This window comes from Sylvia atricapilla, chromosome 3 (assembly GCF_009819655.1).
Source record: "Sylvia atricapilla isolate bSylAtr1 chromosome 3, bSylAtr1.pri, whole genome shotgun sequence".
In the NCBI taxonomy this organism is placed as follows: Eukaryota; Metazoa; Chordata; class Aves; order Passeriformes; family Sylviidae; genus Sylvia; species Sylvia atricapilla.
In genome coordinates this window covers 59,245,791-59,270,651 of record NC_089142.1, presented here as the reverse complement: position 1 = coordinate 59,270,651, position 24,861 = coordinate 59,245,791, and the positions used below count along the sequence as shown (strand labels likewise).

General features: G+C 39.7%; 1 protein-coding gene across 1 annotated transcript in view; it reads left to right on the top strand.

Moving 5' to 3' along the window:
• The window catches only part of CNKSR3 (CNKSR family member 3), a 54,012-nt gene that overhangs the window by 22,382 nt on the left and 6,769 nt on the right, over window positions 1–24,861 (top strand). The window contains exons 2-9 of the mRNA XM_066315505.1: window positions 4,691–4,854; window positions 11,893–12,095; window positions 13,433–13,520; window positions 16,030–16,071; window positions 17,902–18,021; window positions 19,777–19,836; window positions 22,466–22,534; window positions 23,249–23,395. Of these exons, the coding sequence (XP_066171602.1) occupies window positions 4,691–4,854; window positions 11,893–12,095; window positions 13,433–13,520; window positions 16,030–16,071; window positions 17,902–18,021; window positions 19,777–19,836; window positions 22,466–22,534; window positions 23,249–23,395 (893 nt within the window). The remainder of the gene's footprint in view (window positions 1–4,690; window positions 4,855–11,892; window positions 12,096–13,432; window positions 13,521–16,029; window positions 16,072–17,901; window positions 18,022–19,776; window positions 19,837–22,465; window positions 22,535–23,248; window positions 23,396–24,861) is intronic.

Here is a 24,861-nt window from a genome sequence, read left to right as displayed (position 1 = left end):
TGGAAATAGAGGAAATGATGGGAGGAGGCTATCACAGTAACTGTTATAAAATGATATGGAATGTAAATGACAGTATAATGGCACATACCGTGGGGTTTGCCAGGGATTCTCAGAGAACTGATTATCTTTGAAGGCTTGGGAGGGATGAAATTGATGTGTGCAGGGAATCTTTGGATACTGAAAATGTCAACTATATAGACCCTGAAGAGAAGACCAGAATAAGAGTGACTTTTTTAGGTGGGAAGGTCAGTTTTAAGGTGACGAGGCAAAGATGACTTTGGCAGTCCTATCCTAACCGGTTGTCCAAGGTCCCAGGGAGCCTCTTAATGGGGTGAGGGTTGTAGCTGAGCCTTGGTTCTGCCCTGAAATGCTAGGTGCTGCCTGTTTGTTAGAGTCACCCAACAGAGGAGAGACATGATCATAATAATACTTTGTTTCCTTGAAGCAGTGAGCAATGATCTCCATGTTCCTGCTGGGTGAAGGAAAAGGTTTGGTACTTGTGAGTCCTTCCTCTGTTCAAGTGGCTTGTGCTCCTCTTGCTTCCTGGTGTCAGCTTTTGTCATTTTATGAGCTGTCCTGAGAATCTGTTCAAGTTCTCGACCCTGCGGGAAGCAATCCCTGTCACATTCCAGCTTCCCCTCCCCGTGCCTTCCTCATTCCCGGTCTGTCTCTGCTTTGCTCTCTGCCCCCTCTGCCCTGCTATGTCGGAGAGTATAGACTCTGTGTTGACTGTGTAACACAAGAAGAGGAGTGAGGAGGGAAAAGAGGAGGTGAGTCAGTTGTGTCTTTAATAGATTAGTTAATTGTTGCTTTATGGTAGGTAAACTGTTTGCTAGTGTCCAACGCAGAAGTTGAGCAAAAAGCGTGAAGCTGCTTGATGACTCCACTCACAAAACACACCTCTAGTTTTTGGGGAGTCAATATGCTACTGCTTGATGGCTGACATCCCCCAAGTATAGAAATGTTAATTCTCTCTGAATAGAAAACTGATAGTTGTGGCTTGGACCCAAGCCTCACTCCCTCAAAGTTCTTTCTTTCTTCTCCTCAATTCTTATACAAAATAACTTTCTTAATTGTGGAAACAGACTGAGATTGGTATCAGCACAAATCCTTAAGTGTAAGCTCTGTCCTAATGTTTTTGCGTGAATGCAAAGGTATTGAATGTCTTCGGGGTGCTTTGCATGGTGGTTATTTTAGACAGAAAAGTCTAGCCAGTTCTTAGGATCTATTGCACATCTCTACACCTGCCAAAATTTGGGAGGGAGTTTTGTTCAAATTACACTGCTGTTCGTCAAAAAGGTTTTCACAACATGCATAACACTAACTGTATTAGTCTGTCTCTCTCGCTCTCCCCCTCTCCCCTCCTACTAGTGTTCTAAAACTTGAATAATATTCTGCAATTGCTATTTTTATTTCTACATTTTCTTATTATCTAACAATTATGTAAATAGAAATGACATTCTTTTGTGCATGGTTTTGTTGTACGTGCAAAAAATAATGTAAAGATTTCGGACACATGATAGAGACAAATGCTTTTTAATTTAAACACACTTTGAGCCTAAAATAGATTAGCTTTGAAAAAGGCACTTCAGTGGATAAAGGAGATAAATATAGTTAACTTTTTTAATGTCAGTCTTAATTGTATTTTTTTCGGAAAAACAGAAAGCTACTTTCTTCCTTGAATCTGCCAGTATTGCGCTCATGAAAATGACCTGGCATGTAAGAAAGTATCTTTCTAAATAATGTAAGAAATTATCTAAGTAATATTGAGTTGCTTTTTAATGTTTTTAGTTCATCTAAGTTCTTCAGCAATATCCAGACATTGCAATTGGCAATACCAAGTCTCCATAAGGGTCTGAAGTTCATGGAGAAAATACTCCAAAAGAATATAGATGTTTGGAAGAAGGGAAAAATGAATAGTTCATTTAGACTGATAGTGATGTTTGAATGCTGGTTTTTAAACTTTGCTTAAATATTATTAAAATTTATTGGATTAGGTTATTAGTCCTTCTTTTTCCCTTCTCCCTTCCCTCTTGGAAGTATGGTTTGCACATGATGTTTTTGATTTGCCTATGATTAAACATTCATATAATGGAAAATTAAACTATAGGCTATAAAATGTGATTGCAACCTCAATTAAAATATTTATTATTTCCCCCTAGTTTTCTTAGCAAAAATAATAACAATGTTCCTAATGTTGGTAAGCTCATCTTAAACATCTACCAATACATGAGTTTATGGGTCTGTCTTCACTTCCTGCTTTGGATAGTTTTGGTCATTTAATCTTAATACGTGTCTAGCTGAGCAGTTGTGCCACTGTGTTGGCTATTTTGGGTCAACATTTGTGTAATTTTGTATTATTTTATGAAACATAGTCACACAGTGTGATTATAAAAATACTGTTTTTAAGGGCTCTTGATTAAAAAAATAATTAAAAGTAGCTCTTGAAGTTTTACTAGACCTTCAAGAATGGTCAACCATGAGTTAAAAAATGCACAGGCAAACTAAAAGCCACAGTTATATTTCTTGGGGAGGATATATATGTTTGAGTCTCCATGTTTTAGCATAGAATGTAGTTCTAAAAGGATAGTTGGCAAAACCCAAACCGCATTAAAAACCTTAAAAAAATAAAACCTAAACTGCATGCTGAATGAAGTGTTTTATTTTAGGTGTTAGTGTAGTTTGTAATGGAAACTATGGCCTTACAAAAGCAAATGATGGGAAACAGTGTTCTGTGAGGCAGCAATAAAAATTGGGAATGCCAAATATGTGCACTGTATGTCAGCCTTGGTTGTGAATTTGTTTAAAAAAATAAATTGTTTAACAATGAAGGCCAGTCATTTTTTAATACTATTTTTCCTGGGAAAGGAGTTTGTGTAGCCTTAGGGGGAATTTGGTGCCTGTGGGAAAGAGAACAGTGGGCTCAATTTTCAAAATTTGTGCAGCTTTCCCAAGACATACGGGAAGGAACAGGAGTGCACCCTCAGCAGCTGTAGCCCTGGGAGACTGCTGGTCTTGCATATGGGTTTTCCCATTCATAATTATGCTCAAAAATCAAGCTGTGTGCTCTGGTAGCACTGCACAGGGAGGAGTCGATCTTGTTCAGCCAGATGTTGAATTGCCCTAATAATTAAGCCTGGCCAAGTCATGTAAAGGGGTGTCTGTCCTCGTTGACTTGGAGAGGCGAGTGGTGTGTGTTTAGTCAGCCTGTGCCTTTGGGAGCCCATCCTCTGCACATCTGCTGGCAGCAGGCACTGTGAGGAAGCAGTGGCTGCTCGTGCTGCTGTTTGGATGTGAATATGTTTCATGTGACTCCTCAAACCCTCTTTGTAATTTGTGTCAAGTGTTTAATGGTGATAGAGTGTGCTGGGAGTGCTTATTTTCCAGGCTGCTGCTGCAGCTCCACGAGTGGAACTGAGTGCTGGTCTTTTGGCTCTTGTTTCTCTGTAGTTCAGGATGCTGTTCATGTTCCTCATCTGCTGTGTTCGATATCCTGTCCATCTGAATGGTTTCCTTTTGAACCAGCATTGTGCATAAACATCCTTTACTCAAGTAAAGGTTCAACCTTTTTTTTTAAAAAGGAATGGTGAACCAGTGTAGCTGTTGTGAACAATATGAAGATGGTGTCAAATGCGTTACTGAATTTTTCCTCGTGTCATCTGTTTTCAATGAGTGTGGCATATTCCTGCAAAACAGATGTAATTTGGTCTGTTCCTTTTGCTCTAGCCAAAATATTGAAGGAGAGCAGAGTTACAGGAGCACTGAAACATTTTTAAAATAACACATCCACCCAAATGCCCCCCCAGATTGTTGCTGCTCACAGGCTCTTAAACAACAGAGGAAATAAGGAGAATACTCAAGGAAACAGGATTAACACATGAAGCTTAGAGTAAAATGAGATGAAAACCAGAAACACTTTCTGTAATGATTTGGGAAGACCTACTGCAGAGAGCAGGATCACAGAATCACAGTTTGAAGTGAGGATTTGGGGGATATTGCCGGGACAAAACTGTCTAAACTGTTTTAAAAATACTTCTGGATAGAAAAATGGATTAAATTTCTTACTGGTGTGTGTTGTTGATCCTTAGAAAGGGGAAGCAATGGCTGCTTCAGGAAGCTGCAGACTCTTATAAATCAGGGTAATAATGAGACTTGAGCCAAACATCCTTTTGATTCCTTTGCCTTTGTGTTTTTTGGTTTATTTTTCATTTTCCTTTTCATAATTTTATGATTTTGTTTCTTTGCTTGTTTAACAGGCTTTAGGCAAGATCTTTGTTCTTGCTTTGGATTGGTTGGTGGGTTTTTTTGGTTTTGGGGTTTTGTTTTTTTTACTGTTGTTATTTTTTTTGTTGTTGTCATAGATGCCTCTCAGGGTTTGAGTTAAAACTTGGTCGCTTTGCCTGTGCAGACAACAAAGACACATTTTTACTGGCTGAGCTTGATCCACAAAGAGCAGGCAGGTTGTGCATTGACTTAGGTGACCTAAAGATCCCCATAACTTCTGTGCTCTATTTCTACGCTCCCGTGGTACAACCTCAGTCACACTGCAAGTTTCTTTCATAATTTTGCATTGTATATTAAATGAACTTAAAACTTCTGCCTGCAAGGTCTTTTTTTTTCCTTCCTTCTTTTGGGGGGGTTTGTTTGTTTGTTTCTGATGTCCCCTTGTTTCTCTTTTGTATTTTGTTAGGCCTGGATGATTGCCTGCAGCAGTATGTCCATAAATTTGAGCGGGAGAAGATAAATGGTGAACAGCTGCTACAGATTTCTCACCAGGACCTTGAAGACTTGGGTATCACACGGATTGGACACCAGGAACTGGTTCTAGAGGCTGTGGATCTCCTGTGTGCCCTGGTTAGTTAAGTTGTGAACAGATATGCAAAGAATTTCTTAAAGGGCTTTTTTGTGCAAATAACTAAAGCAAGATTGATAAAACCAGAATACCCTTGTCTCTTGCTTTCTGTTACACATCGTGATAAAAAAGTAAGAATTTGTTCAGTTCTTCCAAGTTTTGTATTAATAGCTCTCTTTTTTCCCTGATAAGAGACAACTTCAATTCGTTTGCTTGCACTTCCAAAGGAAGAAGTTGTCTGAGCGACATTGTCAGATCTTGTGGCTCCTGTTAGTGCACAGTTTGTCTTAGAAGACGGAAGACACACTATTGAAATGACAGGGGCTAGCAGTTCCTCACATCAGTTGAAATGGGTTTAAGGTAATTCTGTAGCAAACCTAGGAAGTGAAGAAAAATTAGTTCTTGAGATGAGAGATGTTTAGCCACCTCAGTTTCAGTCTCACTTGAACCCTTTATTGGATTCAGAACTTAAACTGTGCCTTTGTCCTGCTCCTGATATGTAACTGCAGATACTTTGAAAACAAACATACTCTGAAAAGAATAAATATATTTTTGATTGTTTTACTAGGGCAGGCTTTATTTCAAAGCCATAGTTTGGTCCCAGTCTTGAAGGCCTGTTTAATGTAGTGCAGTGTAATGAGCACCAGAGGAGTATGTATAATTACATCAGGGAGGAGGGTGGGAAAGCCTGCCTGATGATTCCTTGGCCAGCACTGGCCTGTCTTTCCTACATTAGGCAAGGCTTGCAGCAGCGAGAATATGCTTCTTAAAATGGAGAGTCTTTATTGCCTCTGTGATATGTGCTTTATTTGCTGCAGAGAGGTGCTACAGGGAGTGTTTGTACTCCACAACCTGGAGCAAATTGTACTGAAGAAGCGTATTTAATGAAATCTCTTCAAACGATCTAAAATGTTTCTCAAAGAGTTACTCTTATACTTAAAAGACATTTTATTTCCTTTAGGTATTTGAGCTACCAAAAATAATTAGCATTAACTTGAAAACCTAATAAGAGAATGTAACTAGACTGAAAAGCAGTTCATGGCATGGGAAGGAGCTTGTTGGGCAAGTGCAGGGGTCTGGTAAGTTAGTAGTGTGGGCTGTATATGGTTCTGACTTCTGACTGAAGTAATCTATGTGGCACTCCCCAAAGGCACTTTTTTTTTATTCTCTTAAAAATATTAGAATAAAGTGAACAAAGCTGGATGACTGCCAGAACCTAAAGCTGTGTTTTATCTCCTACAATTTCCTTCTAATTTCCTTTGTGGACAAAAGTTTTGACCTCAGACCCATTTCTGGAAATCCTTTGTGAAATGCAGCTCAAGTTAATGCATTAGACAGATATTGCATATTGCAGCTGAAATGTGCTTGTTCCCTTTTAAAGAGGTGCAGGAAGAAGTCTTGTGTTTTCAGTATGCCCTTTGCCACCTTCTTGATGCCTGTTCCCTTGAGTTTTTGGAACTGCATAGAATCACCACTGGTTTTGTTTCCAAGGGGGTGCTAAATGCTTGTGACAACTAATTTTTTTGTTGTTGTTTTCTTCTTTTTCTGCAAGAGATTTCCTGATTCCACCTGCATTAGTTCTTTGAAAGTGGGAACGTTTATTGTTTAGTGGATGTTTTGTACGTCTGCTGACACTTTCCCAACTCTTGGGCCTTCTAAGTAAAGGAACTATTTTTTAATTTTTTTTTTTCTTTATCCCTTTTTTGACCCCACTGCCACCCCCACTAAGCTGTCAGCTCACAATGTAGAAATGTGGCATTGGCTGGGCCAGCCTGATGTCGCTCTCTAAAAGGTTGCCATTCTTGGTAGAGAAAGGCTGAGAGGGGTTTTGGTGGTTTCCCAGTCCTGGAGTTCCCAAGAAGAATCTCCCTTTTTATCTAGTTTTGCCTTGGCAGTTTCCCAGCTGAGTTTCCTCGGGATGCTTTGGTTGCCTCACTCCACAAGAACACATGTGGCTCTAAAGACAGTGAGGAAGATCTCTTTGGAACATCTTTCTTCTGCAGTATCTCTTTTCAAGCATTCACCATACAGACCTTTGTTCCAGCCTCAGTAGATTAGTCACTTAATAGAGTATGAACATAGGCCTTGCCTTGAGAAAGGACACCAAATTAACCTGATTTTAATTTAGTTTTTCTAGGGGTTAAGTACTGTTTGGCAGCACTGGGGTAGAAGTATGTCTGGAAGTTTCTGGTGTGAAAAGGAAATTAATGCATCTTTCTCTTTGCTTTGGTGGTGAAGCAGTGTTCCCTCAGGTCCTCATAGCAGTGGCTGCATATGCAGCATCTTCAAGAGTCAGCAGGAGAGTGTAGACTGGGATAAACACATTTCTGTTGCTCTTGAACTGGTCTAATGGAGTTTTCTATACAGGTGTTGAGGACTTATTTGAGGAGTTTAGAGGCTATATCCAAGGACCTGAATTTCCCCTGAAGAGGGGAAAAAAATCAACTTGAGTATTTCAAGTTTTTTGCTGACACTATGGCTTGGTGGGGGCTAGGGGGGAAAGGATGGAAGAAAGATTGCATTTCTTTGTTTACTGAAGTATTTGGGGAGGAGGGAACAAACATATGTAACTTTGCTTTTCAAACCACAAAAGCAGGGGCAGAAAACAAGCTTTTGAGGGCCTAATGAATATAAAATGCAAGCAAGAAACTATGCAAATGTTTTCACTTTTAATGAGTTCTTTGGATTTGGTTTCTGAATCTTTGCCTACACTGTATGATGGGAGAGTTTGGAAACAAAAAAGCAGTGGATTTTTCTTGAGGCTAGACTAAAGAGATACTAATTACATACAATTAAAAAAACACCCCAAACCTTGAAAAAACCCATAAACCAAAAAAAGGACATAGTTGTGTCTTTGATAATTTTGCTGATGGTCATGTTCTGCCAGCATATTTACAGCATAACAAAAAAGAACATCGTAACATGAAAAAAATCAGAAAGACTTACCCTTTAGGTCTTAATCATTGTCACAGGATATCTATGCACTACCATATAAGATTTTAGGTTTTTTAGAGCCTTCAAATTTTGTGTTGTTAGGAAATTTGATACTCCAGAGGATTCTTTAGAATGCGTTTTTATTAAAAGGAAAAGACCAAGAATGGGTGACAATACCTTGTCTTAATTCGAATATTTATATAGGCCTGCAGTGGGTTGTATCAGCATCTTAGCAAGCATTTGAACTGTTTTTATTTTTTTTTTTCCCAGAGCAGATTTCAATTCAATTAGCCAGCATGTCCAATTCATCACATTGCAGCATGTGAACATGGCTATGAAAGGGAAGAGGATGCTGTCCCTGGGCTGTAGCAGAGCTCTTTGTCAGCCCAATTCAGCTCTGACACAACTGCTTTGCTCTTTTGATTTCAGTTAGCCACGTTTTTTTAAATTTTTTTTTCGTTATTTTTTTCTTATGTTGACTGCCTGACCTTGAGCCATTATTTGGTCAGATTGCTTTTTCTCATTAAATGTGATGGAGTTTAGAAGGAGTGAGCTCATGTGCTGCGTCCTGCACGTGTGGGTGCTGCCTCTCCTCCAGCCCTGCATGTGGCTCCCCAGGTTAATGAGTAATAGCCTGGGAATGTTTGACATCGGGTGCTCTTGACCGCTGGCTGCAACCTGTGTTTAGATTAAAACAACTTTGATGTTTAAAATCGGGAGTGATAGTAAAGTGTAATCTTTTCTTTGGTTCATGGGCAACATCTAAAACCTTTTGGTTGCTTAAATAATAATTTGTTAACTCTTGTAGCCTTAGTCCTGTGGAAAAATTTCAAGAAAAGCTTGCTAAGCTTTGCACTTCAGCTGTGTGTCACTGTGAAGGTTGTTTGGTGTGCTGCCACAATATCAACATTCCTATCTGTCCTGGACTGGGGCTACAGTTCTGTGACAAGTTGAATTAATCCAAGTCAGCTGCTGTCTCCACTCCCTCGTGTCCTCTGATTAGTGATCCTTTGTGCTTGCTCTCACCTGACCCTGACGTGAGCTACTTCAGGGAGTTAAACCACAGGACTAGATTTCTTTGTATGATTTAGATCCCCAAGTCAACCCTCCCACCAGACTGGACATTGCAAGTGAAGGAGAAAGAATAGTTGTGATGTGAGAGCTAGTCAAGAGAGTTTCAGCTTGGATAGAAGTATTGCTGTATCTGGTGAAGGGGCAGAATGCTTTCTGTGTATTAGAGCAGACAGTGAGGGGACTGGTGGAGCAGTGGTAGCTTGGGTTGGGATGACTCCTATTTCTGAGGTATTTCATCCACTAGGACTGATCCACAGTTGTCCAGTTTGGTGTCCTGGCACTCAAGAGTAGCATGCCCTGTGTTGTGCTGGGTAAGTGTGGTGCTTGGTCAGGACCTTTCCTGGAGCACAAAGTGCTGGTTTAGCACTCTGCACTCTGCAGAGCCTTTGGGGGACGCTGTAGGAGAGCTTAGAGCAGTGACTTAGGGCTTGGCTGCAATGTGCTCTTGAGAGTCTGTTGGGGACACCAGTTGCAGCTTTGAGCTGGAGCCTCTGCATCCCTAGAGGCAGCACCTGTCTTGCTGAAGTCACCCTCAAAACTGAGAACTACTTGGCAGAATTATTTAAAAACTACCTGAACTGGAAGAGTCACACCAGACTCAGCCGTGGTATAAATAAAGTGCAAGAGGTGTGATAAGGGCTGCGTGAATGTTTTAAGGCCAAGCCCAAAATCCTACCTGGTATATCAACATGTGCACTCTTAAATGCTGGTGCCACCTCTAATCTCAAGTACCCACAGGTGGCTGGCAGAACCTCTGCATCTGAATAACAGAAAGAAAGATCAGGAGATAATTAATTACATGAAAGCTCTCAGGTTCTGATCAGAATGATTAGGTGATTATACCTCTGCACAGAAAAAGTATTTTCTGTTCCTTTATGAAAGCAGGGGATCAGCGTCCTCTAGTTCCCCTCTTTAAGGGGAGAATTTCTGATATGTGGATGTGTTCCTGTGGTCATAGGAACTTGCTCCACATCCAGACCTGCTTGTGAAAAGTATTCCCTCAATAATAGACCAATATTCAGTCTTCTAAGAGGAGGATAAAACTAACTGCAAGAAATGCATCCAAATAATGCTCTTGGGGTGATTTGTTTGTTTGTTTGTTTTGCTTTGTTAAAATTAAAGGGTGATCAGTTCTCACATGACAGTGTGCAAGTACTTTAAAGCTGTTTAGTAATCCACATCTTTCCCTTTCTGTGATCCTGGAAAATTTAAGGATATCCTTTGCTGTTGCAACAGTGGCATTTTTTGAAATTGGACATATCCTTTCAACCTCTACTCCTGGCTGTACTTTAAGGGTATTTCCTTGCCAAGAGCCCTGAGGTGGAGGAGGGAGGCACTTGTGTAACTTAAACCCACTGGGATCTTATCCGTAGCAGGTAGTAGTATTTTTAAAGTAGCTGTGTTGCTGAAACCTCTCCATACACTGTAGACGTGTGGGGTTTTTTTTGAGTCAAAGATCCTTACATTTTGTAAATTACTTAATATTAAATATTCCAGCCTGTTTTACAGATGCTTCACCTTGGAGGAAATGGAGCTACAAGCCAGCACTGTGCCCTAGCAGCATCCTGGTCTGCATTAATGGGAGAGGGAGGGAAGTGTTTATCACCCTTTAGTTGTGACTCCTTAGTCTAAAAATGCCCCCTGCCCCTAAGTACTGCAAAGGTACAAGGAAACCAGAGCAAGCTCATTGAAGGGCTCTACCTTGGTCTGGGCTGGAGTACTTGTCCTTGAGGACAGGCTGAGGGACAGAGACTTCTCCAGCCTAGGGAAGAGATGGCTCCAGGGAGGCGCAACAGCAGATCCCCGGCACGCACCATGGTGGGGAACAGCTGTCAGGATGACAGAGCTGGGCTGTGCATGGCAGAAGTTGAAACAAGAGGTCCAGGCTGCATATAAGGAAACATTTTCTTGCTCTGAGGACAGTCAGACCAGGTGGATCAGGCTGCCCAGAGAAGTTATGTACTCTGTCCTTGGAGGTTTCCAAGACCTGACAAGATAAAATCCTGAATAAACTGGTCTGAGCTTACAGCTGAGCCTGCTCTGAGCAGGAGGGGTTTGTCTGGGACCTCTGAAGCTTCCCTTGAGCCTGGATGGTGATCCTGAGTGCAGGTATCAGAAACTCCTGGAAACTAGAAATTAAATGGAATTAAAATTTGTCTTAGTTGGTTAATGTTTTTGAGTAGGAAAGTAGAAAGAGTAGAGAGTATATCTGACTGAACTATGGAGCTTGCAGGTTAGTTGCAACAATCTGCAGCAGCAAAAGCATAGTGAAGGGCAGGATTTTCTTGTATTGTGTGTTTGTTTTGTTCTGCTGGGAGTGGTTTTTTTGTTGTTTAGGGGTTTTTTTTGTCAATAAAAGCAGGAATTTGAGTTTATAAAGCTGAAGTTATAGGTAAGACTCTCAGTGGGGTTTTTTTAGGTTTTGTAAATGATTGAAAAATATGATGTCTAAAAACGGGTTTAATTACCACATATGATGTTAACACTGTCCCCAGACTTGCAAATAATTGCACTGTTGTAGCCAAGGAGCACAGTTACTGAAAACTGGTGATCCAAATATTTACTCAAGCTTTTGATTGCAAAATTGCACTTGCTTCCTGTTGATGTTTTCATCTCTTACCAGATTTAACTTATCTTTAGTTGTGAATGAAATGTTACTTCAGTGTTTATTTACCAAAGGATAGAAAATATTTTAAGAGAAACAAAACTCTTGCTCTTCTTTAATGCAAAGAAAAGCAACACAATCTAGTTATTAACAAGTAAATTATATCTATTAGGACGTTGGGACTTCATTCTGATTAAAAAATGTCCTTAAATCTCATTAATGACAGAAACTGAAGTTTGGCACCCACAAAAGTATTCTTTACTGGCTATAGTGTAGAATAAATCTTTGAAGGCATTTTTGCCAAAAACCATGAGAAAGTTGTGCAAATCATCAAGGCTTTTTATCCCATGTGAGCTTTTAACTTGCTTTACAATCAAGAGGAGCACTCAACAAGGATATTTATCAAGCTCAATGATGTTCCTTGCAGAACTATGGCCTTGAAACAGACAATATGAAGAACCTGGTTCTCAAGCTGCGAGGGTCATCCAACAATCTGCAAAACTACATCAGCAGCCGTAGGAAAAGTTCAAACTATGACGGAAATACCTCTCGCAAGCCCCCCAATGAATTCCTCACTTCTGTCGTAGAGCTTATTGGTGCTGCTAAGGCCTTGCTTGCCTGGCTGGACAGGTAAGAATAAAATGGTTATATTTTAATTTGCTGCTCTATTGAATTACTTCTCTTTGTAGGGCCTTTCCTAGATGCTTGGCTGTAAAGATCATAATGTCACTAACTCTTTTATTGGTGTTGCTAGAAGACCTCTAGTGGGTAAATTTAACCTATGGTATCTATTCTTGCACTTCCACTCTTGCTATAGCAATAAAACTGGTAACATTGTTCTCAGACTGGTATTTGTAAAAGTGTGAGTGTTCCCTTTTAGGTCAGCTTCACATAGACATGGTTTTCCCAGCTTCTGAAATACTTCTTGTCATTGGCAGGTCCCTTCTTGAAAGATGTTTTAATGTTCTGCTGGAATCATGGCCTTAGCTATGTGGTTTCAAAACTGAGAAGTGGGAGAGATTATCCTTCTGCTGTGGTGGCTTTTTTTTTTTTTTTTTTTTTTTTGGATTTTTTTTTTGTTTTGGTTTGGTTTTTTTTTGGCGTTTTTTTGGTTTTTTTTTTGTTTTGTTTTTTTTTTTTTTGGCTTTTTTTTTTTTTTTTTTTCTCTCTTTTTAATTTGATCTTATTTAATTGGTTTTTTTTGCCTGGAAAGACCCAGAGTTATTTTGTTACAACTTCAGCAAGTCAGGTGCTGACAGAGGTGCAGTCCATGATAACAGATGAACATAAGTTCTCAAAGTCCTTGCTAGCTTTCCTGAGAGGAAAAGTTAGGAGAATAACTGCACAGGGCCTGGCAGCAAGGAACACTCTTATCCTTTTTCCTGCTCTCAAGCAAGGAGTTGATCTGTGTCCAGGCAGTGATGTGAACAGTTTGTGCCTCTCACCTGGTCCTCTCCTCTCACTCTCTTGCTGGCAGCTCACCCTGAATTTTTTTCTGTAACTGACAGTCGTCAAAATTGCAAGATTGTCCATTTCCAAATCTGCTATAGTTATTTCTCAACCCTTCTTCTAGGTGTTGCAGCCATCTGAAAGGTCAGAGGTAGGACTCTACAGGCCCTAAAGCTGCTCTATCTATAATAATTCTTCTCTAAGTCTCACTGCACCTCAGTTTGTAACATGTGAAAATCTATTTTTCTTCTTTTTGACAATCATTTTTTCCCTGTCCAGTCAGAAAGTTGGCAGTCTACTCTCTGGTAAACCCAAGGACAGGGCTAGAAAATTCACAGTTTTGGTGCAAGAGTGGAGCAGGACTATGCAGTCAGGAATATTTGCGTTGTAAAACTATCCTCACAGTTGTGTCAGTGTCAGAGTTGCAGCACTTACTCTCATATGCTCTTCCTCACTGGTAAGGTAGGATGGGAGAAGGCTGGTCCCTCCAATCTAAGGAGAATTTTCTCTTGTTATAGGACCCCATTTACAGGTATTGCTGACTTTTCATCAATGAAGAACAGAATCATTCAGCTCTGCTTGGACCTCACTACTACTGTTCAAAAGGTCAGCTGATTTCTTTTCCTCTCTGCTTTCCAGAAGGGAAGGAAGGGGGGTGTTTGGGGAAGTAATGTGCTTGCTTTTTGCTGACTGCTAGTGAAAGGCGGTTCTGGGAATGAGAGCTAACTTTTAACTTTGAACATCCATGAAGGTCAGTTTCAGCTGTCTGTGTTTCTGAGTTGAGGGGTTTTTTTTGTTGTCCCTCCTGCCCTTCAATTTAATTACCAATTTTGGTATTGCTGGCTGTAGCTTAAGTGACTGCAGCTTAAAGGCTACTCTTATTTTCTTGATCTTTACTGAAAAGAGGGTTAGTCTTTGAAATAGTTGATCTGCGTTTGAAGGCTTTCACATTCCAAGCAGCATGTTGAAAAACAGTTATCAGTGCTAACTCTAAACAAAAATCTGGCTCCATTGGTTTTTATACCTATGTTTGCAGACTCCATAGATCTTGTCCCATGCAGCATGTTTCAGTCATCAAATGGGAAATACTGCATGTAATGGAAGGACTTGCCACATTTATGATACAGATCCCACTAGCCAGACTGCTGCTGCTGCTGCTGCAAGACCAGAGTGTTTTTCAAAACTTGAATTTACCAGCTGTATGATGAGTGCTTGTACAGATAATAGCTAAAATGGCATGTAGCAACTGTGGCAATCTTGGCAGTTGACGTAATTTTCCTCACTGATTAATACTGCCTGTTTTTGAGCCTGCTCTGAGAGCGTGGCACTGCTGTGGCTGTGAAGCTCTGTCTGCACATTTCAGTGACTGCCAAACTTGCTCATAACCATTATTCTCTGCCCATATGTTGTTTGAACTCTGGAGCACCACGGCCTGTGACATGGGTGATTCCCTCCCCATGCTGAAGGGATGATGTCAAAGGACAGAAACATCCTGAGTTATCGAGCTGTGATGCCACCCAGTTATTGTCAGTTGTGAGAGCATGGTGTCTGGGTTCCCCAAGGTGCACATGCCTGCTGCTCAGTGCCCTTCTTGCTGGGATGCTCCGTGTGCAGTCGCACAAACTCGGTGATTTACAGCTATAGATGTGCAGGTTGTGCAGTGGAACAGTGCATGTTTCCAGCAGTAGATGGTGTTCACCCAAGAGTGCTACAGAAACTGACACAGGAGATTGCTGAATGTATTAATAAAACTGCTAATAATGGTGTCTAATCTTTCTGTTAGATCAGCCTTTGATGGCAGGCGAATGGAAGTTGTGAATACAATGCTGGCCTTTAAAAAAAAAATGTTAGACTACTTCTCTGCCAATTTGATATGGGCTATAGTAAAAGATGGGGTTGGTGCGTATGAGAAAAGCATTAATGGAGGAAGAACCAACCAACACAGTTTTTTCCTGGGATGGGGCACATATGCTAGGATAGTCCAAAGGAGTCTGCTGATGTGGAAAAGAGATACAGTTGAAAAATCTTTAGGAAGGTTTTTAGACTTCAGAAATATTTCTTATTAAGGTATAGACTATAGAAACAGTTGGTCAGTTCTAATGGTGAAGAAGATGCCAAGAGTGGCTCTCATGGAACCAATGCTGCTCTGCATAATCATAAATGATGCATAAAAGCATATCATAATAAAGCAAGGCAGGAATGCAAGAAGAGTCTAGTTACCTTTGATGATAGCTATATAGATTCAAGGACAGGATTCTACTCCACTTAAAGTTCCATGTTGAACTTTAGGGCTGAAATAATAAAAAAGTATAAACAGAAATGAGTGGGAACAGAAGGACTTTGCAATATTGAGCATTTTGGCTGCATGATGATATATGGCATTTGCTATTGATTTGTGCAGATGCATTTAGTAGAGAAAATCAGGGGAACGTCCTCCACAAACTTCTCCAACATGACTCCTTAAACTTATTAAAATGTTTGGGAGTTTTCTCCTTGTAGATACTATTTCCATGCTGTTTTAATTTTTTAATCTGGGAGTAATATCATTCTCCAGTTCAGCATTTCTTGCAGAAAACAGTGATGACTTCTGTAGATTTTTACATGAACTTGTTTCAGTTCAAAGACTTTTAAAGCTGGGCTGTGTAAATAATGGCTTGTGTGCAGTCTTCTGCCCTTCACGAATGTCATTGGTAGGATATTTTTTAAAAAATCACTTCTATTTTTACCAGTATCCTTTAGGTCCATTTTCATGCCTAGGGCCAGAGGACTACCTGATTTGGGGTTTATCAGTGTAAGGCAAACACATCTACCTGGTCTTCTGAGAATCTGATTTAATTGTGCAGGGTTCTGCTTTTCTGGAAAAGTCAACTGCTGTAATTAAATCCCACATTGTCTTAGTTTTCAAGGTTTATTATTACTTGCTACCAGGGCCAGAAAATAGTTGCTTAACAGTCCTTTTGAGCCTTACTGGGTGAAACTAATCTGACTAATCCCTGCAGCATGAGTAACTCTATTTCTATTTGAGGTTAAATGGAAGTTTTGCAGAGTTTTCAGAGATGATTTGTTTCCATGTTTATTGGTTAATGTAGGGGTTTTGTTCTTGTTTTATTTTTAGGATTGCACTGTGGCTGACATGGAAGATAAAGTCCAGACTGTGGTAAGTTTATGTTTCTGTTGAAACTCAGCTGTCTACATTCACATTCATTTGAGTTGCTTCTATGCTGGCTGTACTGACAACAGCTTTTCAGTCCCAAATGCACAATGCTTATTGTGCAAGTAAACATTGCTATGACTTGTTTTGTGAATATTCTTTACTGTAGAGGAAATCAATGAAGTTTCAGCAGATGGATAGTGTGTGGTGATAGCATGGAGTCAAGTATTCATTAAAGTTTCATTGCACAGTTATATTTCCAAGAGAATTTAACCTCAAATTTTCAAGAGAGGACTAATGCTGGAAAATGATCACAGGCTAAATAAACCAATTATGCCTGTGAAGTGCATTTAGCGGCGTAATAAGAAAATGCTCTGCCTTATTATGCTGCTTCATGTAAGAGAACTTCCCTGCCACAGAGCTGAAGCTCTGGCTCTGTACTTGAGCTTAAGTTTCTGGGGTTGTTTGAAGCAGCCTTGTGACCAAATGCAGAGTGTAATGGAATGCTTTTTATATTTTGTAACAGTTAATCATCGCTTCCTGCTTTTGACATGGACCAGGCTGTGCTCTTTGATAAGGCCTTCCGGTAGCTCATAGATGCTTAGGAATTTAGTAGCACAATAACTAAAAATAATTTTGTTCATAAATAACGAGACTATGTAAAAGGGAGTTTTCTGCATCTTTCTTTTTCCATTTGTGCACACCCACACTGGAAGTAGGTATTGTTGTTTGGAATTCCCTTGTTTGAGCAGTTCCTCACATTCACACTTAAACATTGTTTTGATTTATTTTATTGCTGCTTTATAAATCTGACGTAAAAAGAAACAGAAAACGTTGGAGCTATTGTTTCCAGGGACCATTGTAATCCAAACCAATGTCTTCCTATGACATAGCTCCCCCCATTCTGTAATTACATGTGTCTCTTTTGACTGAAGGATTGTGAAAGGTGACTTACCTTGGAGGCTCCCAAACTGTTGATACCTAACTACAGTACTGTGTACTAATCTTCTCTCCCCTCTCCTTTAAGATTTTGTAACCTACTTTGAGTGTCAGCCTTACTTCAGTTGATGTCAAGACAGAAAACACAGTGGGATATAATGAAATTTGTGAGTGTAGAGAGGGCAAATATTTTCTGACTTTTTTTTCTTCTTTTTTTCATGTTTAATTAGACATTCTGATAGTTACATGCCATTCTGCCTCCAACTTTACTGACACACACCAAGGTCAGAATTAGCTTTTAGTTATAATGTTGGCTTAGGATCAGTTATGTTTTGGTCAAAAGGAAATATGAACCTTGCCTGTGTGAGCATTCCAGAAGAGGTCAGTTCAGAGGCACAGTGGAGAGAAATACTGCAGAAGCACTTAAGTGCTGGATGGGCCTACCTTATGCTGTAAGGTTTTGTGCAGATATGTCAATGGCCAGCACATCAACTTTTGTGACACATGGCCATTTGTATTCTTATAGCAGAAATACAGAATGACATGAAAAACTGTCAATTGTTCCCACAAGGAATCATAAAAATGTTTCAATATTTTGATGAGTTCTATCTTGGTTAAAGCAAACAAACCACACACCCGATTTTTCGCTATATTTTGTGTGTTTATTTCAGACAGAGGATGTGTTGACATCTGTTAGTGATGGTGAGGTAGCAGTACTGGAAACAGGTTGTTTCTGTGTTACAGTAAGGATGTAAACATGCTGTGGAATAGATCTGTACAAATTAATCTTCTATTTCAGTGATTTTAGAACTCATTTCCTTTACATTTTTTGAAAACTGAAAGAGGAAGAAGTCAGCAGAGAATTTTCCTAACTGTTTCTGTGTGTTCTCATTGCAGGCCAAGACTTTAAATGGCATTTGTGATAAAGCCATCCGATCGACTACAGACCCACTGATGAGCCAGTGTGCGTGTCTGGAGGAGGTCCATTTAACCAACATTAAACCTGGGGAAGGCCTGGTAAGAAGCAACTCTTCAGTGTCCTGATGTTCCCAGTATTTAATAGGTAGCCCTGTGAACCAGTGCAAGTGTGTATTTATAATAAGGTATTTCAAAACTGATAATAACCTGTGGGGAAAAGAAAGGGGCACGAGAAGGAATCCTAAAGGTCAGGTGTTAGGTGATGTGCTGGAGTGGCTGCCAGGGACAGATATACACATTAATAGGCTTGATCCCAAATAATATTTCTGATTCTAAGTTGTTGAGAAGTTGTGTGTTAACCAGGATATTGGAGAATTTACAAATGCTTGTGAAGCTAGTAGTTGGTTTTTTTTCAGGTTACCATAACCACTTTTTTTCTGAGGGGGCTGGGAGAGGGAAAAGGCAATGAGAAATGATGTTTGTGGTTTGAAAGATGCTTTTTTTAATGTGTGTTTATAGCAAGATTTAGATGATTGGAGAATTTTGGAGGTTTGCTGTTAGCAGGAAAATGAGTATTTTTTAACTGTTTGGCCGTGTCTCGTTACTGACCATTGTTTGTTCAATGGATTCTGCTTAGCTGAGTGCTGGTTATGAGAAATTTAATTTGAAATCTTGGTGGATTTTCTGTCTAGGGAACAGATGTGTTAGAATGAGTTGGAAGGAATTTAAATTGTTGCATGCATTTGCATTCAACCCTACCCCTGAAGGCAGGAGAAATGAACATTTTTAGAGAAAGCTGCACAGTCTTACTGTGCTATATTGTTTTACCTAGACCAGTGGATTTGACTGAATCAGTCATGCATTCTTGAAATTATGGGAACCTCTTTGTTAATGCTCAAGCTACATCAAAGTAGAGTCAGTCTTGCTTGGCCTAAGTAAGGAACAAGGAGGTGAGTGCACCCAATTGGATACTGACAGGAAAACAGGCAGGGAATTGCCTGGAGAGGATGGGTCAAAAAGATCATCTATTTTTCCACCTAGTTTTAAAGTGTGGTAACTTCATGCAGCTAAGCTGCTTTCAACTCCTCAGTAATATCCAGTTCTGTACTTCTCAGTGTGTTTCTAACAACAGATATAGAAAAGAAAAGTAGTTATGTATTTGTTCATAAATTATGCAGTCAATATGCTGGTCACCTCCTGTGGGAAATCTATGTAATTATTAGTTAATAGCCTGTTTGTGATTTTTAATTTGGTGCTCTTATAGTCAACACCCACTTCATCCAGTTTGTCCTTGTGTTCACACTCAGCATTAACATACAGAGCCACAAATACTCTGCTTGAACTTTCAGTGCTTATGTAAGCATTGTGGTTATGAGGCTGTCTGTGTGTTGACTTACCAAGAGAAACTGTAAAAGAACATGTCAGCAATACTTTTAGCCCACCTGTGTGAGTCTGCTCTGTTTGTAGAGAATTTGTGGCCACCTAGTAAAACCTGTAATTCTCTAGAGCAGGCTGGGTAGTAAGGAAATAAACTTCTTTTCAAGGCCAAAGACTGACAAGGCAGCAAAACCAGCAGTGTTTGGTATTACCAACCAGAGAGTGTTTCTAAGTCTCATTCCACACACTAGGTGTTTCAAGTCATTATAAATATTACAATAAATTACACTAAATGTGATCTGTGAAGATGTTTAGAATGTTGTAATATTAGACCACACACTTTTCTAGGGGAGAATATATGAATTGTTAACTGGTTTTAATAATGTTTTGATTCTGTTGCCAACATTGTTTTAATCAGATAAGTTAAGTGGTTTGTTTTGCTTTTAAACTTGTTTTTCATTTTTTCCTTATATTTAGGGAATGTACATCAAATCAACTTATGATGGATTGCATGTAATTACTGGAACTACAGAAAATGTAAGTGCAGCAAATGTAGATTATCTCAGACAGCAGCTTTGAGTTAGTTTGACTTACTACTTTTTGTTGTTTTAGACATGAATTGCATGGCATTACTGCTTTAAACACTGCATGATCCATCATTTGTTTATCCACAGTTGGTAAATATTTTGTGCCTGCATGTTTCACTGTTAGTCCAATTAAACCAGTTTCTGCAAGTACACAAATTACTTTAAATGCTTGGCATTAAAGTAATTGCTTTAATAAGTTACTGTATCTGCTGTTCTGAGCTCTTATGGTATCTTGCTTAACATAGTCTTAGATGTATTTGCTCTCTACTGGCAAAGGCAATCTCCCCTAATGGGAGCATTTAGGTGGTAGTGTGGTAAATTCAGTAATGAGTAATGAAATCAATGACCTGTCCCATGATAAAGTTACCTTGCAGAGTAAAAAGGCTATGAACAAGAAAGACTTTAACAGTGGTCAGCTGGAAGGAAGTAGTTGGCAAGAGAGGCAACTAGTTTTTACTGCAGGTGGTTCCTTGTTTTATTTGTACACTGAGTCCTTTGTAGCTGAGAGTTTATTGAAGGCTTCTGGGCAGCCCTTGAAGAAATGGACCTCTAGCCAGCAGCTGAGGCTGGCAGGTGATGCTGTGGTGTTTTTAAACAGGCTACTACTGTCCAGGAGCAGTGACTGAAAGAAAAAAAGAGCACAGAAGCTTGGCTTTTGCAGCAATGTTTTTTTTTTCCTGTGAATAGGAAAGAACCAGTGATTCTAATTGTTCCTCTGCCAGGTCCAGGGACCAAGCAGAAGAGGGTGGAAAATCTGTGCTTGCAGTTCAGAGTGCAGAGTGAAAGTTTCTATAGCTTTTGATACTATTGTCCTGGCATAACTCTGTATAGGAACTGCCACAGAGACCACGTCCACTTTTGCAGCAATTTTAACATCTGGTAAATGCAAAAGAATATAATGTTGACTTCTGCTTCTACCTGTAGGTCTTATTTTGGGTCTGCATTCCTTCTGTAGCTTTGAGTGTTGACCTAAGTGTCAGCTTTTTGTTATCAACACTGGTTCTTGCTTTGGGGAAACCTCTTCCTTTGGAGCTACAGAACTTGGCAAGTGACTGAGAGATCTGTGAACAACTAATGATTTTATGGTAGTGTGGTATCATTTAGATGACCTAGGCTGGATCTTAGCTCAATTTTCTTGCTAGGTTTGGATTGATATTTTAGTAGCTGGTGTATGGGAACGCAATGGAATTGCACCCTGGAATTGACAGTAATGAACAATGGAAGAACTGGGGAGGTCCATTTGGTATGAGTTAGCCAAGAGGATTCCTGAGTTACGCCATCCTGCGTGTGGCTTTGCATGTCACGTTTGCCTAGAGCTAAACTTTGCTCTTTCCTCTGTTCTCACGATGTGATCCCAGTGCTGTGACCTGTCACTTGCTGCAGGAGTTCTCTGTGCAAGGGTCCCCCACCTTCCCTCAGATGAGCTGTTGGTCACCCAAAGGACAGCTTGAAATGAGCTTTGTTTTTCACAAACTTGACTCTGTCCCAGCATTTTTTCATGATCTTGGTTGACTCCTATATGTGCAGCTTTCCACAGAGGCATTTCCTCTCAGAGGAAGCAAGAAGACAATGAAGAAACGGGGTTACTCATGATAGCTGGAGCCTCCCACAAATTCCCCATGTTTTCTTCCTTTGTTACACTGTTTATTCTTACAGTTCTTTCTCATAGCAAAATTACTTGAGGTCTAAAGGTGTGATGAGGTGGAGAAGGGAGTCCTTAATCCCAGTGCTTAGTTCTGGAGTCACTAGGAAGAGCTGGCCTTGTGCCTGGTGGTTACTCATGGTGTGGGGGGAATGGGAGGAGTTGCTGTCCTGTGAGCAGGGTGCAGCATGTACCAAGGTAGCGTGTCTGTGTGCTTTGTGTATTGTCAAGGCTGGTAGGAGTTGGTGTGTTATAGCAGTGAGAGTGTTTTTTAATAACTGCAGCAAAGGCTGGTGCACTCCTTGCTAATGGCTCCCCAGAGCTTAGGCTTTGTTTCAAAAAATTGTACTTTAAAGTGTATTATATTAGATAGGTATTTGAAAAATAACTGTCTATGCAAGTATTTTTATCTGCTGACTTTGGTTATTCAAGCCAGCTGTAACACATAAGTCAGAAGCTTTTATTTACATTGGAAAACAAAAAGGGAAAGTGCAAAGGACCTATCTTGTGGATTGGAGAGATTTTGGTCCTTTGTTCTGTACATTCTAAGTCTTAATGTGTTTTTTTAAAAAAATACGCATTTATTTAAAAGCTGTTTAAGATGATTGTTGTGTTAGGGCAGAAATCCTCATCAGTCCTCTTCCATTAGTATCTAAAACTATAGTACAAACTGGAGGGAAAAGGAGAGTGAAGACTGTCCCGTGACTTAAGTACAATTTGGCCTGTAACAGATGGAGGCTTCTCTCTTCCCCTTTAGTCCCCCCAGTATAAAAATAAATAATTTAATTAATTCTTTTGCATTTCTCAAATCATTAGCAGATGTGAAAATTACATATAGTGAAGAGCGTTGCTGATGCAACCTTTGACTTAGTTTGGTGAGGGTTGTTATGGGAGGGAGACCTGCTGCAGCTCGTGACTTTTGTTTTCCTCGTTGTAGTCCCCTGCTGATCGCTCCCAGAAGATTCACGCTGGTGATGAAGTGATCCAGGTTAATCGGCAAACTGTGGTGAGTGACTCGCAGCCTCACAGCCCTGCCCTTGTGCTTGCCCTGCACCACAGGGCCTGAATTGATGGGGCCAGGAGACAAGTTCTGGGGCTTTCCTCGTGAAATATCTGGGGCTTTTTAACATTTTATTTTCAAGACAAGTTTTATTCTTTGCAGTATTTTGATAAAATAAATATACAGTATTTTATGCTTGAATGCTTTTTGCATCATATTAAAATAGTTCATGTTGCATTTAAGACCCGTTTTAAAATGCCTAAAAAGCAGATAAAGAGCTTTAAAAAGCCCCCTCCCCAGTAATTTGCAAGTGATTGTCCAATCATTTGCATCTGGGAACCAGGATGCAATGATTACATTTTTGCTTAGCACATTAGGCGACACCTTTCAATGTGAGGAAGAAACATGACAGAGGTAGTTCAATTTAAACATGTCCATTAGTCCTTCTAGGACTGGAACTGAGGTATAAAGAGCAGTGCTTGATATCTAAGTATTTAGTTTACAGACTAAGTAGAAAACTTGGAAAAAAAATGAAGAACCTTGCAAAAAAAGAGCTTTCCAATTTTTTTTTAAATTCTTAAGATGGCTTTTTTGGATCCCTTATCTCTTCTTAGGTTTATGTGAAAACAAACAGTCTGACTTTGGGGATTTGGATTGTTCTTGTTTGTTTGCTTTAAGAAAAGAAATAATAAATGACGGATGTCTTTATTCTTTTTCCAGGTTGGATGGCAACTAAAAAATCTGGTGGCAAAGCTGCGAGAGAATCCTGCTGGAGTTAGGCTGCTGCTTAAGAAACGTCCTACTGGCTCTTTTCATTTCACTCCTGCTCCACTGAAGAACCTGCGCTGGAAACCACCCTTGGTGCAGGTGAGAGCTGCCAGCTCCACTCTGATGTCAGGATGGCAATGCCTTGGCTGCAGCTAGAAAACAGAGGAATCCCAGAAATGCCCCAAAGTACTCATGTTTGAGTACAGGTCAAGGCAGGTTAGGTGAAATGGCTGTCCTCCTATGGTTCCCAGATAAAAGGGAAAATGTTCTCTCTCTCTGGTGTTTTTTTTTTTTTTTTTTTTTTTTTTTTTTTTTTTTTTTTTTTTTTTTTTTTTTTTTTTTTTTTTCCCTTGCAACCAGATAATGCCCTCTTGGTGCTCAAGGAGACTAGGTGTGCTGAATATTTTAATTAGTCTTTGTGCCACCCGGAGAACTTATCTGAGGCAAAACTGCTGATATGTATGGAATTCATCAGCATGGAGCAAGAAATAAATGCTTTCTTTGTTTATCACAGTAATATGTTTTTGTGAAATAACTTAAGATTATTCCATATATTTGTCCTCTTAGTCTAGTGAAGGGTGAGAAAGAGTGGTATTTTTTCAAGAAATCATTTAAACTGCTTGTTTAAATAAGATTTGGTTGTAGGGCAATTCACAGATTTGGTGCTGAGCAGACAAATAGAGTGATATTAGTAATTCTTAAATAACCATATTGAGGAGTGGCTTGTTGTATTAGGAAACTTAGGGCTTAATGCTTGCAGGAGCAAGCAACCTAACTGAATTTAAACTAATTATCTGAAATTAATAAAACCAGGGAGAGTTCCCCCTCCTCTTTCGGTTTTGATCCAGGTCTGTGTCCTGTTTTTGTGGTATCGTGCCTGATGTGCTACCAGTGTGAGGAGCTGAGGTGGGCTGACTTATTGGCCATACCCAGCAGTGTTTCCTTGGGGAAGGGAGTGATTGGAAAGAAAAGTCTTTGAAACCTTTTGTCTCCTATAAGCAGATAGGAAAGATGCTGAGAATATATAGATGTTATATATAGAGCTGCAAAGATGAGCAATGCCAAATTTATTTTTAGTTTGCTTCCCTGGCCCTAGTTATAGCCATTGATCCAATCTATGGTGAACTTTACTATATTTCTGTCTGTGCCCCAGGCATTAGGGGGAATGGAATAAATGGGATAAAGGTAGCATATGCCAGCTTCACAAGACTTGCTAGTCATATCTGTATTTAACAAATTGCATTATTTTAATACATCTAAAAATAGAAGAGGGGGGGTTGGTTTCAGTTGCTTTTTTTGCCTGTGGAATTTACAGGAAAAATAGAACTGGAAAAAGCAAAATATTCTTGAGCAATGCATTACTCATGATAGGACTTCTGTGGGAGGTCCTGTAAAGCTAGCCAAGACTGAGGGTGGAGGAAAATGTGGATTCTAAGAGTTTTTAAAGTGTTTGTACATCACAGAGATAGTAATTCAGTAGGAGATGAAAACGGTGCTGTTGATGATTAAGTTATCTTTTTGTGAATGATAAATGAATGTTCAGATGTTTGATAGCTGTTTAACAT